Here is a 17,255-nt window from a genome sequence, read left to right on the forward strand (position 1 = left end):
AATACTCACAGTTTCTCCATAATCTTTATTTCAGTTTCTTTACATTTAGTGAAATAAAGCCTCTTTCCACAGTTCACTCACATTGATTCTCTCTTTGGTTGAAGCTGTCTTCTACTTTGCTGCTGTCTGAGCGTTAGCTGAAAGCAATAGAAATTGTTCACGTTAGGCAAGAAGCTTTGACTTCTTATTTCTGAAACATCTGTATGGAAGGTGGGCGTTAATGTGTGAGAGCCACAGCTGAGTCCTGCAGGGAATGTTAAATAAAAGTACTGATAAGACTAGCTGTGCTCATGCACAACGTCTTGGAAGCTTGGAATTTCAGGTGAAATTAACAGCAGTGCTCTTATTCTACCTTCTGTTTCATAAAAAGAAGGGACTTAGCTCTTATATCTCCTGTTAACAGTCCTTGGCTTCACTGGCAGGTAAGTGAGCAGGGATACCTTGCAACTTCAAGAATGAAACGCAGCAGAGTTTCCAAGAAATTGAGAAACTCACACTAAAGATTTACCTACAGTAGTCACTGTACTTATTTTGGTAATTGCCTACAGGTAACACCCCATGTTATTTTCAACTCAATTTACCCAGTATTATTGCCTGGCTCATCGCATCTTAAGAGTGAGTTCAGTAAACTACTACTGAAGGTTTGCTGCTCAGGTCAACTTGTTAACTCACAGGTCAAGTGTAAGACACTGTGAAGTAACGACAACAAGCAAAGGCAGCTGTAGTATGAACTATTTAAACAAAAGGCTTTACCATAATCAACATACGACAAGGCCCCCTGCCATCTCTTCCAAATCGGCTGTACTCTTAACATTGCTTGTTAGAACAACATGGCCAAATTCATACTGAGTATCTGAAGTCATTAACTGATAATGCCTGCTCCAGCAGCCCCCAGGGTAGCTCTTTAGCTAGGTCAGCTGAAGTGCATGCAAGTCTACAGTAAAGTCCCCTTAGTAATTCACCTTAGACTATACCAAAGGTAAGCTTCCAGCTGTCACTGCACTGTCACTTGTTTTTGCTGGTTTAAAGCTTAACTTTGTATTCGGTCGTATTCCCCCTTCTCCCCTAGAATACAAATTCTATGTTGGAGTCTGCCTGCAGAAAGCTTTATTACAGACAGACAAAGGGATGCACAGCAGTGGCTCAAGAATTTCACCACGTTTGTGTTCCTTTAGTTTAGAAACACCCTGAAAGTATACTGAAGTGGTAAGGTGCTTCATCTCACTTGGATAAGTATGGCATTAATTTGATGTTCACTGCATCCAATAGGGAGCAGAATTAAAGACCCAACTCCATAAGCTGCTTCACTAAAGGAGTTGCAGTGTTACCTTGGCGCCTTCCAGTATGTGGGAATCCTTCTGCAGCACATTCTGAACCTCTTCTGGAGATGAGAATTTAATCCAGCCGTAACGTTTGTGAAAGCCTGTGTTTCTGTCCTAGTTAGGGGTGAAAGGAAGAAGCTGGTTACTGTAGGAAGTGTTTACACGGGCTGTTAAATGCTATTTCTGGATGCTTAAATTGGACACAATCAGAAACAAGTACAACCATTTCAGGAGTCTGCTTCATACTTTAAAACATGAATTTCCATTGACATTGGGAGGGGCAGTGGGGGCTGTCAGAGGCTGTTGTGAATCCCCTTCTCTCGAGTCTAGCAATGAGTTAAATTTAAGATTCTAAGTTATAGCTGTAGGACTGGAATAATGAAGGGCTGGTAGCCTCAAATCGTGGCTACCTACTATTAGGTCAGTCACAATAGAAGCGTCATTTAAATAAATGGCTGCCTAATTTGAAAAGGAGCCTGCCCCACTACCTGCAGGTTAACGTAGCGTGTGCTCGTGGCACTGATAGTTCAGCGCCTGCCAGGTAAAGCCACAGCAACCCGGCTTGGAAAGCCGACGGCAAACGTTAACCTTGAGAGGCCTGGGGCGGCGCGGGGGAACCGGTGCCCGGGGAGGTGAGAAGGTGCGAGCCGAGCGCAGCAGGTGGGGCCGGGGGGCTGCGGGGGCCAACGGCGGATACTCACGAAGGGCAACTGGCACCTCTGCACGGAGCCGAACTGCGAGAAGTACTCCTTCAGCTCCTCTGCGGGAGAAACGCACGCCCGGTTACGCGGCCCGCAGCTCCAGGCCCTGCGCCATTAGGGGATGGAGCCACGGCAGCCCCAAGCGCTGGTAGGGAGGGGGGGAGTGAAGGAAGGAGCCGGCGCGTACTCACTGCTCGACACCGTCCAGGGAACCTCGGCCACGAAGATGTCGAAGATCCGCCGTGACTGCCGCACCGCCCCGCGCGCCGCCGCCATCTTGTGAGCCGCGCCGCTCCTCAGCCCCGCCCCGCCTCGCGTCGGTAGCGCGCGCCGTCCGAATGCGGCGGCGCAGCCAAAATGGCGGCGGGGGCGGCCGCGGCGGCGCTGGGCCGGGAGGGCGGGGAGGACGCCTTTCGCCGGCTGTTTCGCTTCTACCGGCAGCGCGACGCGGCGGACCTGCGGGGGGTGGTGGACTTCTCCGCGCCGGGGGGGCAGGTAACGGCTCGGTGTCGCTGCCCTCTTCGTGCGGGGCCGGGGGCCGCTGGGTGGCACGGCACGGCGAGGCCCCGTCGGCCCGCCTCCGCCCGCGGGAGGATCTGCGCGCAGTCCCCGGGCTTTTCCAGCCTCATCGTAGGGTCGAAGGGCCCGACGGGGCCGGACGCGGGCGCCTTAGGAAAGGCGGTGCCTGCGAAGGCCCCGCGCGATGGACGGTGGCGCCCCCCGATGGTGAGGCGCGGAGCGGCCCGTGCCCGGACGCCGCCTCGGCCGAGCGCCTCGTGTCCGGGCGCCACGAGGGGTGATGGCGGAGCCGGGCCCGTGGCCGAACGGGTGGGATGTGGCGGTGTGCGGAGCTCCTGTGCTGAATGTGCTGGGCCCGGAAACGTGGGGAGAGTCAGAGCAGGGTCAGGGTGTGCTTGTCCCACCCGAGGAACATGTGGCCAGAACCGGCGCGGATTTCCTCTCGGTGAAGTTTCTTTTCCTGCTGTCTCAACAACCATCTGGTTTAGCCACGAGTGGGAGAGCCTCTGAAAGATGTGTCTTTGCGGTTCAGTGGTTTCACCACCTGAGTGAAAGCATCACGAGCATCCGTCCTCTCTTCATGTCTTTCTCTTGTGCCTTTTACCTTCTGGGATTAGCTGACAGCTTTTTAGTGAAAGAGTCTTTGATTCCTCTTCCTCCCCAGGTTAAAAGCATAGAGTTTTCCCCTTAAAGAAGCACTGCAGGCCAGCCAGATCAGCACAGATACTGTTGTTGTTCTTCTTCTCTCAGAAAAGTGCTTCAAGTGATGGAGATTTCCAGTGAAGTGTGACATCCGCAGCTGCTCTGCTACAAGGCATGTTTTACTAGTTCAGCATATATAATCTCTCAGCGTAGGAGCAGGTCTTGTTCTTGGGAAGCCGTGGCAGCAGCCAATGTGTAAGCAGTTGGAGAAGATGGGAAAGCAGTAAAGGCTCAGTCAAAGGAATTTCCCCCCTTTGTGGACAGGACTCGGAATAAAGCTCTTCGAGGCTGGCAGTTACAGAGCTGCTGCTGGCAGAATTGAGAAGCTGGTAACACTGAGCATGTTGCCAGAAGCTGCCTCCCAGCGCTGGTTTAGAGTTGTCTTCTCAGCCTGTAGAAACTGATTTACACCTCATTTGCCACTGCAGGATGGGAGCGCTCGCACTTGGGCCTTAATTTCATTAAACCAGTACAAACGAAGTCTTGTTTACCTCACAGAATCACAGAATCACACAGAATCACAGAATGACCCGGGTTGGAAGGGACCTCAAGGATCATGTAGTTCCAACCCCCCTGCCTAGCAGGGCCACCAAACATAACGCCTTTACTAGATCAGGTTGCCCAGAGCCCTGTCCAACCTGGTCTTGAACACCTCCAAGGACGGGGCATCCACAACCTCCCTGGGCAGCCTGTTCCAGGACCTAACCACTCTCCTAGTAAAGAACTTCCCCCTAACATCCAACCTAAATCTTCCCTCTTTTAACTTAAAATCATTTCCCCTAGTTCTGCTATTATCAGCCCTTTCGAAGAGTTTGCTCCCCTCCTGGGAGTAAGTTCCCTTCAGGTATTGAAAGGCTGCAATGTGGTCACCCCGCAACCTTCTCTTCTCCAGGCTGAACAAACCCAGCTCCCTCAGCCTGTCCTCATAGGGGAGGTGCTCCAGCCCCCTGATCATCTTCGTGGCCCTCCTCTGGACCCTTTCCAACAGCTCTATGTCCTTCTTGTACTGAGGGCTCCACACCTGAACACAGTACTCCAGATGGGGCCTCACAAGAGCAGAGTAGAGAGGGACAACCACCTCCCTATCCCTGCTGACCACCCCTCTCCTGATGGAGCCCAGGATCCCATTTGCCTTCCGGGCTGCCAGAGCGCACTGCTGGCTCATGTTAAGTTTCTCATCTATCAGGACCCCTAGGACTTTCTCTGCCGAGCTGCTCTCAAGGACAACTCCTCCCAGCCTGTACAAGTGCCTGGGGTTCTTCCGGCCCAAGTGCAAAACCTTGCACTTTGCCGTGTTGAACCTCATTAGGTTCACCCGAGCCCAGCTTTCCAGCCTGTCAAGGTCCCTCTGAATGGCATCCGTTCCCTCCACCGTATCGACTGCACCACTCAGCTTGGTGTCATCAGCAAACTTGCTGAGGGTGCACCTCCCGCCACTTATTTCCCCAGTTCCTAATGTAAAGCTGCATTTCTGCACAGCTGTATGGGGAGCAGGACTGGGGAACTGAGCCGCAACAATAGCAATGTACCTCAACGCTGTCCTCCCTGGGAGAGTTCCTGGTCCTGAGGAAGGAAGGCAGTGAGAGTGTGGTGGATACGTTTCTTTCAGTAACAGCGTGGGCTTATTACAGCTGAAACAGGTATCATTGCAATCCAGTGTAGTACACTGAGAAAATACATCTTGCTGACCCTTGAGCTCCTTACCCTTGTGGTAACAATGTGGTATTCAGCATTTATAGGGTTTCTGCAGGCCTTCAGACAGTTCTGGCAACTTCATCGCTGTCCCTTTTCTCCTGTAATTATGGATGAGAACAGTCCTCTGCCCTGTGGAATTCTGAGCAATAACTGTGATGCTTTGAAAAGCAAAGAAAACGCTTTGAAGGTGTACAGCGTTACGAGGACTACATATTGCTCTCTCATGGAGACTGATACTCAGCAGAATGACTTTCACAGATTGAGCTGTAATGTGGCAATGGACAAACAGTGCAGAGTTTTTTCTTAATACAGACCATTCTTTATGAATGAAGGACATCTCTCCCGATTCCCAAGTCTTGTAAAAGCTGTAGGCACTAACTGTTAGCAGCTCTATGTGTCCCGTCCTGGTCACGGTTGTTCAGACAATAGTTCCCTTGTTTTCACAAGGTTCCCCTTATTTTAATGGAATATGGTAGCACTCTCTGGGTGCTGTTTTTGAATGAGTTTTGCATCTGTTTCTTCTTTCACCTCCCTTTAACAGATCTGCTTTCTTTTACCAGGTGTTCAGATCACAGCTCAGCATTTCTTCAGTCAGTGACCAAGATGCCTGCAGGGCAGGACTGCAGCCAGTTAGCCGGTGGAAAGCCTATGGCCTCAGTGGGTACCCAGGTAGGTGCCTCTGAAGAAATAATTACAACTTTGTTGCTTCTGATTCAGGCATCCTCCATTTTATCTTTCTTGTCCCATAGGAAAAATCTCCTTTGGTTTGCCTCAGCGTAGTCTAATGGTTGTGATGGTGGTTTGGTGTTTTTTTTTCTTGTAGTTTTGTTGGTTTGCTTCCTTTCTTTTTTTAAGTGCAGGAGGACAAACACATGAGTTAGAGGATGAGATGTAGTGATACATGGATGTTAGAACAGAAGAACCAGTAGTTTTGTGGTACCTTAACCAAACAGACCATCCCTTGTAGGAATGAATCCATATTGCCATAGCCTTTGATAGAAATGTTACAGTTCTGCAGCATCAGCTCCTCCTCAACATATATCATAAGCATTAGATAAGAGACTGAAATACAGCCACTTCAGGCCTGAAGTGTGGCCTCTATTTACTGGTGTACAGGAACTGAATATTGACCTCTTGTCCTATGCAAGGAATAGAATAATTTCATTAGACACATTATTTCAAAAACTGAAATTGATATTAGACTTTCAGATCACTTAGTAGAGTCACAGAAAGATGTCAGGTTGGATGGGACTTTTCAAGCTCTCTGTTCCATCCTCTCTGCTTTAAAGCAGGGCCAGTTTGAGAGTTAGATCAGGTTGCTGAGAGCTTTGAGTGAGTTCAGCTTATCTCCAAGGACAGAGATTACTCTCTGTGCACTTGATCTAGTACTCAGCTGATCTGATTGTGATTGTGAGTTTTTTTTTCACCTTTTATCACAATCTGCATTGCTGTAAGTTGTAACTTGCTTCCCATAATCTTGCTATGCATCCTGGAGAAGAGTCTGGCTCCATTCTTTGCAAGCCCCTTAAAGTAGCTTTTAGTCACATAGGCCAATGTGCAATCAGCCTTAATTGCCACAAGGGTGCACTACTGACTCAAGCTCAATTTGTCCTACGGGATGAACTGGTTTTATGACTGGTTGTTCTTGTTGACACCGGCTTGTCTTATTGAGATTGAGGCAGGAGACCACTTGTGCTAGGCATAAGTTCATACTTAGTGTGCTGCTGTACGAAAACTGCATCTGCATCCTCAAGGCAGAATTTATTATCCCTAAGGAATTCCTCTTTTGCTTTTTTCACTTGGATTAACCCTTTCAAGGCCAAAAATATTGCCTTCAATGCTTGGATTTTTGTTCTCACTTCTGTGTAATTAGCCCTCCACGCTTTAATTCCTTCACTAGTACTTGGAGGCGATACATCTCTATTACAGCGTAATTCATATAGGTAGTAAAGTGTTTTGAAAACTGCATATCAAAAGCTGTAGACAGGAAGGGCAACGTTATTACTCTGTTCTATACAGAGGCCAACAGAAAGTAAATTTAATGTGTCTGGCAAAGAAACTTGTTAGAATCAGACCTGTAAGGAAGCTACCTGTAGACTGAAGGTGCAGGGAACAGAACAAAGTGAATGACAGTGTCTTATTACTACACTGAAGGCTCATTTTCTAACCACTTAATTTAATCTTCTGAGGTCTGTGAGATATGCTGGCAGGAAGATTTTTCCATGCTTTTATTACTGCTTTATAAAGGCCACAAGGCAAGCTTGCGTCCTACTGAGACACCTAGACTTGCTTCTTCCTTTTTCATCTATTTTTGTCTGTTTACCTTGATATGACTGAGAAGTTCAAAAAGACAGAATAGGGCAAAACCTTGAAACCTCCTTTTCCTTCATTCCTGCCGTATCCTTATCTTTCTTTCAAAGTTCCTGCCCCTTTACCTGCAATCTGTGTACCTTAAGCAGACATGTTATGGCCTTTTTTGTTTATTCAGACCAGCTCTGAGTGCCTGCCATGCCTTCTAACTTACAGGGATACATTTTTTGGACTGAAAAAACAGCAGATCTTAACTTTTCAGACCTGTTAATAGATTTGTAAGGTGTTCTCTCAGTACCTCCAACCCTTCTTCTCTCTGATTTTATTAAAAATAGGGATGTGTCTAACCATACTTTCTCCCCCCCCTCCCTCCCCCTTACTTTTTCTCTGTGGTCAGGGTTTATTTTCATACAAAACCCTTTCCTTCCGGGCTGCCAGCGTCACTGGGTGAAACAGTGTCTCAAGCTATACACCCAGAAACCCAATGTCTGCAACCTGGACCTGCACATGGCTCCTGAGAAGACTGCTGATCTGTGGGGGCAAAGCAAGGAAAAGCTGAGGTGAGTCCAGAATAACCTTTGGTCAAAACTAACAGAGCCAGAAGTGCTCAGCTCTGAGAAGGCTGAATTAAAAATAGCAAGGAAAGGAAGCTGAAAAAGACTGTGTATGTGTTGGCAGTATACAGGTCATGTCAGACATGTCAAGTTAAAGATCTATTTCTATGATGTGCATCCTTGCGGAATCTCTTCTTTTACATTAACAACATGATTTTCTAGTAGCAAATCATGCCAATTCTATCAGTTTAGGGTAAAATAGAAACCCTGGCTGATGTTGTGGTGCTCAGAAGCTTGTGAAGCTCAACTACAAGTGGAACTATGAGGTCCCCTTAGACCTCAGTTTTCCTGAGGCAAAATGGGTCCTGTCCAAACACACTGTGCCTGCTAGCTCTTCTTTCCAGTCAGCTGCTGGATCTAGTGCGCTGTAATTGAAAAGCTGTATATTCACTTTTTTGTATATGCACTCAGATCAACCAGTTTCCATCTCTTGATTTTCAGATTTTTTTCTTTCATCCATTCTGAGATAGCAATTAAATGGGTGCCATTTTAATGTCAACCTTGTTTACTTTGAAAGATTCCCACCGGATCAGAGTTCTGTGGCAGACAAAGCTGCCTTTCTTCTACCTGATTTGGAGGTTAATAGAGAACTTGTCCAAGCTTTAAAGTGCAACTGAAAATGTTAAAATCTAAGCACTAAAGCTGTTTTTTTTAAGTAATAATTGAAAAATGAAAAGCAGTTCGATGCTGTTTACAGCATACAATCATCATTTATTTAGATTTTACCACTGTTGATTTAATTGCTTATTTTTGATAAGATTGTGTCATGTGCTGGAGTGAGCGGATTTTCCTGCAGCTCTCATCTTCCTCTACAGCCTGTCAGGAAAATGGATGTGCGAGATTTTTCTTAAAGGAATATTCTTAACATCCACAAGAAATGGATTTGCCAAAGCAAAGTGTGAGCTTCTAAATATTCATACCTGGGAGAGACATTAGATTGCACTTGAGTTTTCCAGGCTTAGTTGGAAAAAAGTTGGGTACTGTTCCAGCTTGACAGACCTTTCCCAGCAGTACCTCCTGCATACATGGGATGATCAGAACAGAGGTTAATTTGCAGCTGAATCTAGTTCAGTTGAAAACAGCATTTGGAAGAGCAATGGCTGGCAGAAACACCACCAGTTTTATTAAGCATTTGGCTTGGTCTTCACATCTGCAAAGTGTGGTGTCTGTGCTTACCTAGGAGGAAGCAGATCAAAGTAGCCAATTTGTCTGGTATTAGGAGTGAGAGCTTTTCAGAGAGTGGGGAAACAGCATGCTTAGCTAGAAGGAGGTCTGTTTCCAAGGCTGGATATGGCTTTCACGCTTTTTATCTATCCATCTTCTTCTTTAAGGCTTTTTAATCTTCCTTCAGATAGATACCTAAGCATATGATGACATACCTGCTGCTTGCAGGAATCATAAGGTAGGGAGAGTCCATACAGTTCCTAGAAACATATGCTGTGCTCTCCCTGCAAAGTGGAGTATTTTCTTAAAGTGTGGAGGACGCGAGTCCCTGTGAGGGATATACGTGTGTGTATATGCAAGAGAAAGGTTGGGGGGATTTTACAGATGGAATCATTCATCAGCAAGTAAAGAAAAAAAAGAATGTTTCAGAGCATCTCCCCACATAATCTTCAGTCTTGCTCTCTTTCTAATGTAGCTTAACCTGAACTTCTCAGTGTCTTCTTGCAGGAGCACCTGTACTACAACTTAGGAACTCATTGTTTCCAAATACGTAACACTCCAGACTTTCCCCTTCTAAACAACCACATATGAAATCGTACGCAAAATAATAAATTCTGGGAACTTAGGCCTTCTGAGCCAGTGTTCCTGTTCTGTGTGAATGTTAGCACAGTAGCTAAAGGAGATGAAGGGCACTTTCAAAAGGCAGGTGCTAAAAATGTTTAATTATGAACATTAACTTATCGTTTAGGAGATGCAGAGGAACGAGTTGTGGCCTCTCAATTTTCTAAATGTTCTTACTTGTTAATAGGCTCCATAAATGGTTCCAAGCAACATGTAGTTGATGCTTACTGTGTGGTTGCATTATGGCAATTGCAGTTGCTATTAACCTGTGACAAAGAAGGAAACTGGAAAGATGACTTTCTTTCAATGTTCAGTGAACTATGAAAAAATCACTACAGGTAAAGAAACTGGCTTTTAGCTCTTATTCCTGGTTTAGCTTACGAGCTACTAATACTAAAGATCAGTGAAGTGAAGGGCAGAAACAAGCTGTGCATCCAGTAGAAATGCACATTGAATGCACATGCTTGGCTGACAGTTGACCATGGCAGCACAGATACTATTAATTCACGTTTGTAATGGAGATCATGCCTTGCTGAACTAATGAGGCTATAAATGAGAGCCAACCATCTGGCGCTACTGTTCTGTTCTGTCTCCTCCCTTTCCCTTCCTTCTTTACCGTATCTCATGACTAAGCATAAGAAAAGAAACTGAAATTGCTGGCAAAAGTGGGCTAGAAGATATATGTGTACGTTCTATTTTGTCTTTGTCACTAGCATGCTTCTGTCTGACTTATACAGTAGTACTCTGATGTAAGTTTGTGAGGACTTTTCTTTAAGCCATAGTAAAAGCCCATCCCTGAGGTCTCTTCCTGCCTCCCACGTTTTCAAGCAAGAAGGGTAAATTGTTGTGAGGTTACGGGTCACTGCATTAAGGTTGTCACTTGAGGAAAACAGTTCTGGTATGCATTATGCTGCTCTTGCCTTAATAATAATAAATCCAGTGTACTTTTTGTCCTCTGTGACATCCTGGATAGAAAACACCCATAGTCTAGATTCCTTGACATTACAAGATGCATATATTCATATCTAAAGCCACCTTACAGAGCTAATTCATCCTAAGCAATTCATGTAAAAGTACCAAGCAGTAGAACTAATGGCTTTTTGCTTAGGAGAGTGTTTTACAGCTTCATGTACTTTGCTGTCAGCTTACACATTTTTCTTTCTTGTAATTTTCCACTAAGTGCCTGGAATAGTTCATTCTTGTGTTTATAAGTTTTACCTCTTCATAGATTCAGCTGCACTGAAGTAATTCTGGCTTATAAGTCTGTGCCAGTTCACTGCGTTGACTCTGTCTGATATCCCAGCTTAGGTACCAGAGAGCAAATACAACAGCAATTGGCAGTAGACTCCACAACTGGTGCAGGTTGCATGAACTGAACTTTCAGTTCTGAAATTCAGTTTGGAAACAGAAATTTCAGCAACAAACAGTGGCACAAAAGTAAAATAAAATAGAAGTTTAGCATTGATGGTTTTCAGAGGCTCGTGTGGATGAATGAATCTCATTACTGCATGCTACAGTGCAATGAAATCTCTCAGAAATTAGCATGCATCCGGTTTCTTTCAATTTTGTCTTTGCAGAAGGAAAGGTTCCAGTAAATGTGAGCCCCGAAGCTTACTGGAGAAGCTGCGCTGGGTGACCCTTGGTTACCATTATAATTGGGATACCAAGGTATTGCAATTTAATTCTTTTCCTTTTCTTCAATGTAAGTACTCAGAATGGCAGACACAAAGAGGGTATTATGGAACAAAGTTCAGTAAGGTTCATAGAATCCTATGCAACAGTCTCAAGGAAGGGCTGTAACTCACTGTGCTCCTAAGAACATTTTAATCTTTCTGGATTCACTAAAGAGGAATTGACAGCAAAAGCCTTCTTTGCTTCAAAATGTAACACAGGAGTGTACGCTTTGCTCTAGACCTGTGACTCCATTTCAGGATAAGTGAGCATTTTTCTAAAAGGGATAGTATCAAGAGCACTTAGAGCAAGATTGACCTTTCGTGCTCAAAGACAGGCACTTCTGAGAGAGGCTGCTCCTCAATGGAGGGGTGAGAGCAGGAAGAGTCTGCTTAGGATGTGACTTTGAACTTAGAATCTGAACCAGTATAGCACAGTCTCACCAAATAACAGCTATTTTGGGGCTCCTCAACATCGTGGAGACATGAATAAACTTGTTCAGCAGATTGAGTCAGATAGAGGCTGAGAAAGGACAGCAGGGTGATTATGTATAGTCTATCAGTGTATTACAGATACTTAACCAAATCGGTTTGCAGCCTTGTATTTACCAGATCAGCATATTATTTTGAGGCCTTAAGAAAACTTGATTACTCCCTTTCACTCTTGTCAGTCAAAATCACTTGAGGAAGAGAGGAAAAAGTGGGTTTGCTATTGATGCCTGTCTGTCTTCTCCTTCAAAGAAGGAGCAAAGATGTTTGTTTCAGAGCTCTGCAATGAACTCTGTTGGCAAGATACAGAACTCTCCATTAGCAGAATTAGGTGGTGACTGAATGACCTGAGGTAGATCCTCAGGATGTTGGTATTAATGTACCAACTTTGAGTTTAATTAGAATGTGCAACTCCGTGATTAAAATGAAAAACTGTTAATTCAGGCAAGTTTAGCATGGGCCCAGAATTAAATGATTCGAGGAAAACTTCTTTCTTTATGCCTATGTTGTAGTCCTTCTTTATGACTATCAGCCAGACTTCTGAGATACGATTCCTTGTTTGTTTCCGGTTGCATTTGCTGTTCTGATGTTCTAGGTTTGCTCTTTTTCTGTTTTTGTTTTGTTTTGTTTTTGTCACTTTCCTTCCTCCAGAAGTACTCAGCAAATCACCACACTCCTTTCCCCTCAGACCTTGCATTCTTGTCAGAACAAGTGGCTGCAGCCTGTGGATTCCGGGGTTTCCAAGCCCAAGCAGGGATCTTGAACTATTATCACTTTGATTCTTCACTGGGAATTCACGTGGATGAGTCTGAATTAGACCATTCTCGTCCCCTTTTATCATTCAGGTGAGTCCATTTAAGTGTTACTGAAGGTGCGGTGGATTTATTTACTTATATTCACCATGATCACACATAGTTATAGGAAGTTAGTATGACGTAATTAGCTAATTGAGCATATAATCTTTATTCTCCAAAGACCTGAACATTAGGAAGGTGTAGCTCAGGGACATAGATTTCTTGAAGACTGCTTGAATGGTACGGATGTGGCATCTCAGTGGAATTGCTGTCAGTACAGGGCACAGCTATGCTCTAAAGCAGCAGTGGCAATTTGGGTACTAAGCAGCAAGCATGAAATACCTCAGCAGAACATCAGAACTGGGCAAAGCAACTGCTCACACTGTGTCTAAAGTAAACTAGTCCTCTTCATCTGTTTTCCATGTTCTCCGTGTACTAACAAGGAGTCCATCAGCATTTTATGGCTTAGATTGTTTTTGTTGTAGTTTTCTAAAGGAATACAGTTGCTGCTAATATTTTCCTATTGTACATACAATTTTCTCTACCTTGATTTGTTTTCTCTTTTTATCTTCATACCATCTTTAGTTTTGGACAGTCTTCTATATTTTTACTTGGGGGCCTGAAGCGGGAAGAGGCCCCAACAGCGATGTTCATGCACAGTGGGGATATCATGGTGATGTCTGGCTTCAGCCGTCTGCTGTACCATGCTGTCCCCCGTGTCCTTCCCAACCCTGAAGGGACAGCTTTGCCTTCATGCCTCGACCAAGCACTTTCTTCAGACCTTCCTGTTGGCTCAGTCATTGAGCAAAGCTCTGATGAGGATTGGCAGGTCTGTGCTAAGTACCTGCAGTCTTCCCGTATCAACATGACTATTCGACAGGTGTTGGCTGAGGGTCAGAAATTTCCAGAGGAGTCTGGGACAAACACAGAGAGTCAGACACCCTCTGAAGACAGTCACCATCAGGAGAACAGCAGAGCCAAGAGACATAAACCAAATTTTGACAGCTGAGACCTGAAGATTGTGCTAACGTGGACTGAATGGACAACATCAGTTGTACTAGAAGTCTTTGTCTATACAGGCATTAAGAAACAACTGCGGAATAAAAGCAGTCCCTGCTGCTTTAAGGAAGAGGTTGGGGTCTGGGATAAAGAAATAAAATGGGAAAGAAGGATAAATATAGGACTGGGACTCAGAAGATGAACTTCGTTGTGGGCATTTATTGTACTTGGTTTCTTTTACGATGTATTCCCTGCAACTTTCTGACCTGTTTATCAGAACCGTAAGCTGGGTTCAGTTATGTTTGTAAATTATTTTGAAATAATAGGGCAGAAAGTGCTAGCAAATGATACCACTGCTGTTTATTAAAGAAGCTAATCAGGCTAGTAAAGCTCAGCTGGAGTGCATTAACAAATGTGAGGGAAAGTAGGTTGCTATGAAACCTACCTGCAGCATTTCCAAGAGAATTACTTCTACTGCAAAAACTGGTTCAGTGATCAGAAACTAGCAGCTCCCTTGAGCAACACGTGGTGAGCTTGTTCTAGCCTTGTGCTCTCCTTCTGCCTGCTTGCAGCCCCTCAGCTGCAGCAGAAAATGATTTTGAGTGGATCTGGACTTCTTGCATACCTCAGCTTTTAAAGGGAAACGACATGGGGTGATATTAGAATATCAGTTGAGTATCCTAAACCCCCATTCTTTCACAACTTCCTCCTTTAAGTGCCTGCAGCTTAGGGTCCTGCAGCCTCAAGCTGGCATCTGTACGTTACAGAATGTCTTTCAAGTAAAAGCAATGAAGTTGTAGACTGAGTACATAAAAAAGACAATTATCAGTGAGTATCTCTGTTGCCAAAGATAAATACACTGAAACAAAGCAAAGTACTGGCTTTTGTTCTCTTTCTCCTTAAGACTCAGACCTTCCTATCAGCTTTTTAATGCAGTTTTAATTGTCGGAGTGGAATGCTCTGTCTGTAGGGTATTTTGTTGCACTTTCCAATGAATAAACTTACCCAGCTTTTAAATTAAAGATCTCTATCGGTTTGGGGCTTTTTTCTTTTTCCCTTTCTTTTTCTCCCTGTTGGTTATTTCAATGTATTGTTCATGCTGCTGCATCCCTTGTACTGTTTCCTCCAGGCATCTTTTAGATCTATTGCTCTGCCATCTGCCAGCTCTGGCAGAGAAGCCCTACGTGTATGTCTGCAAGGCCTCTTTGCTTAAGAGCTCTTTTGGGTATGTCAGGTAGTTTCTGAGGGGTACGGCCTGTGGTATCCAAGTCCAATTTAGTGTGTATATGGCATCTTTTCCTCACTGGGCTAAGTGTGTTGGATCTGCTTATTTCACTGCAGGTGATTATTTGTTTGTGCATCTGTGCAGTTAATTCCATATACAACACTGCAGTGAGTTCCAGTAATTTAATGACCAAAATAATCGGATACAGTGTTTAGTATCTCACTTCCAAGTTCTGCGCCAGAAGATTGTCTTTTCTATACCCGTGGGTTTGGTGTAGTTACAGTTAAGCCCTAGAAGAGTGCATACTGTTGCAGAGAGAGGTTACAATGTAACTGTCTGGGTAGGTCTCAGAGAGCAGCCGAGTTCCTTTAGTGGCACCTGTAGGTGGGGACAGGGAGAGGAATGCTCGTCTCCCTTACAGTGAGAAGGCAAACTATGTTCTTAACTCAGAAAAAAACAAAAAATCTACCTACACCCTTATCACCAAAGCTTAGAGAGGATCTAAGATCTAGGCTGTTAAAAACCAAACTGGACTGTAGCAGGCTGAGGTTGAACTATCTTATATTTTCATTTCTTAAATGTCTTCAATTCCCTACAAACATAGATGGCTTGGAAGGGACCTCAAGAATCATCAAGCTCCAAACCCCCTGCTGCAGGCAGGGCCACCAACCTCATATTTAATACTAGACCAAGCTGCCCAGGGCCCCATCTATCTGTGATTCAAGAACAAGAAACCAGACTGTTTGAAATAGTAGTAAATGCTGGAAAACAGCAATAGCAATTATTGATGTCTTTTTATTTAGATGCTGCTGTGCTGAAAACGTGAGTTACAGACTTGCAGTCAAGCTTATTATCTAATGCTACTGAGAAATGTACTCAGTATAATTTTGTATCAAACACCCAAAAAAAGAACCTAAAAATGGGCATATAAAAATGACCCCAAAGAATTAAAGTCATCCATGTGTGTTTACTCTGTGTGCCCCGGTGGCGCAGCGGTAGAATTCCCGTTTGCAACACCAGGGGGCCCGGGTTCGAATCCCCCCTGTGGAGCAGGGGATAGAAGTGCCGCTCTGCTACACAGAGGGCTCGAATCCCGGGAGTTGGACTCGATGATCTCTAAGGTCCCTTCCAACTCGCACAATACTATGATACTATGATACTATGATGTGTGAAGACTAGGAATACAAGGCAGGAGAACTAGTTCTTAGAAAGAAGAATTGCCCAAGTGCCACAAGCTCAAATGCTTCAGTACCACAGGTATCAGTCTAGTAGGATGCCCTGCTATGTGCAGTTGAGGGGAAGGAGAGGTCATCTGGGCTAGTTCTGCAAGAAAACGTGTGTAATGAGCTGATTGCCACATGATAATGATGTGTTTAATTCAAAGCCACCTGAAATGAAGCACCTTGTTTAGCATATGTACTCTGTTCATTGTGTGATCTATAGATGAACTATCTGTCCAAAAGAATATGAACAACTAGTGCTACATATTTTTGTAATATTCTACAGCAAAGGAAAAATAAAATCTGCAGCGAAGAGGAAACTGCTTGTACAAACTTTGCATTTCAGTCCTCCTGGTAGCACTGTGCTAGAGAAATCCACTGTTACAAACTGGGCTGCACAGTAGTGCCCAAGACAGATTTACTACATGTCCTTTTCTTGGCAAGCAGGCAGTAACTTATTGACAATGCAGTCCCTAGAGCTGTGCCTGCTGCCTTAAAGATTCTGCTCCTAGGTATTTTTCCTTTGAGAGCCTGTTGACATTTTCTTCCCCTCACTGTTCCACATCAGATAATTCAGCAGACAAAAGATGGACCTAAGGAGTACAATGGATCTAACCCCTGCTGTTTGTGCTCTGCTGAGCTAGTATATGGGAGAAGCTGGTAGAATGAGAAGAATCTAGTTGGTAGGAAATACCCACATAGCAGCACGGTATCTCAATCTTACTGCCATGCCTGTAAGTCCATGCCTGTAAGGTAACTGGCTTGCATTTTACCAGCTTAAGACAAAAACTTGGATTTATCTTCACTTACATAGGCCACTGCCATTCTCTGCATCACAGCTCAAGCAGGGCAGATTTAACACAAAGAAGGAAGTAATTAGTGACAAGACTTATTTCTATTTAATTAGGATAAAAAATGGAGTTACAGCGCAGTGTGCTCTAAGCTTACTGTAGTTCTGATGAAATCAGAAGACTTGCCTACATCTGAACATATTAACTCAAAAAGTCAACAGATGTACACAGAGTGTGGGAAGTAATGATGCAGAAAAATAAGTTGCTGGAGGCCTCAAAAGACCACTACATTAAAAAAGCCTTGATAGAAACTGGTGACATTCACTCACACTCTGCCAGTGCCTCTATTCATCCTAATAACCAAATCTGCTACAAGTAGCACAAGATGCTGTTGAAACAATTATAACATGGTACAAAAT

General features: G+C 44.5%; 2 protein-coding genes across 2 annotated transcripts; one reads left to right on the top strand and one right to left on the bottom strand.

Moving 5' to 3' along the window:
• Positions 1 to 11: 11 nt before the first annotated feature.
• Positions 12 to 2,368, bottom strand: SLIRP (SRA stem-loop interacting RNA binding protein). The gene is made up of 4 exons (XM_072337069.1): positions 2,215 to 2,368; positions 2,024 to 2,082; positions 1,329 to 1,436; positions 12 to 137 (listed from the first exon to the last, which is right to left on the bottom strand). The coding sequence occupies exons 1-4, from the start codon at positions 2,297 to 2,299 to the stop codon at positions 78 to 80; spliced, it is 312 nt and encodes a 103-aa protein (XP_072193170.1). The 5' UTR covers positions 2,300 to 2,368; the 3' UTR covers positions 12 to 77.
• Positions 2,369 to 2,380: 12 nt separating this feature from the next.
• On the top strand, positions 2,381 to 15,787 carry ALKBH1 (alkB homolog 1, histone H2A dioxygenase). The gene is made up of 6 exons (XM_072337068.1): positions 2,381 to 2,518; positions 5,500 to 5,608; positions 7,647 to 7,809; positions 11,226 to 11,316; positions 12,459 to 12,652; positions 13,187 to 15,787. Exons 1-6 carry the CDS (start codon positions 2,381 to 2,383, stop codon positions 13,608 to 13,610), a joined length of 1,119 nt encoding a protein of 372 aa, XP_072193169.1. The 3' UTR covers positions 13,611 to 15,787.
• The last annotated feature ends 1,468 nt before the right edge of the window (positions 15,788 to 17,255 follow it).

This window comes from Excalfactoria chinensis, chromosome 5 (genome assembly GCF_039878825.1).
Source record: "Excalfactoria chinensis isolate bCotChi1 chromosome 5, bCotChi1.hap2, whole genome shotgun sequence".
NCBI classification, from domain to species: domain Eukaryota; kingdom Metazoa; phylum Chordata; class Aves; order Galliformes; family Phasianidae; genus Excalfactoria; species Excalfactoria chinensis.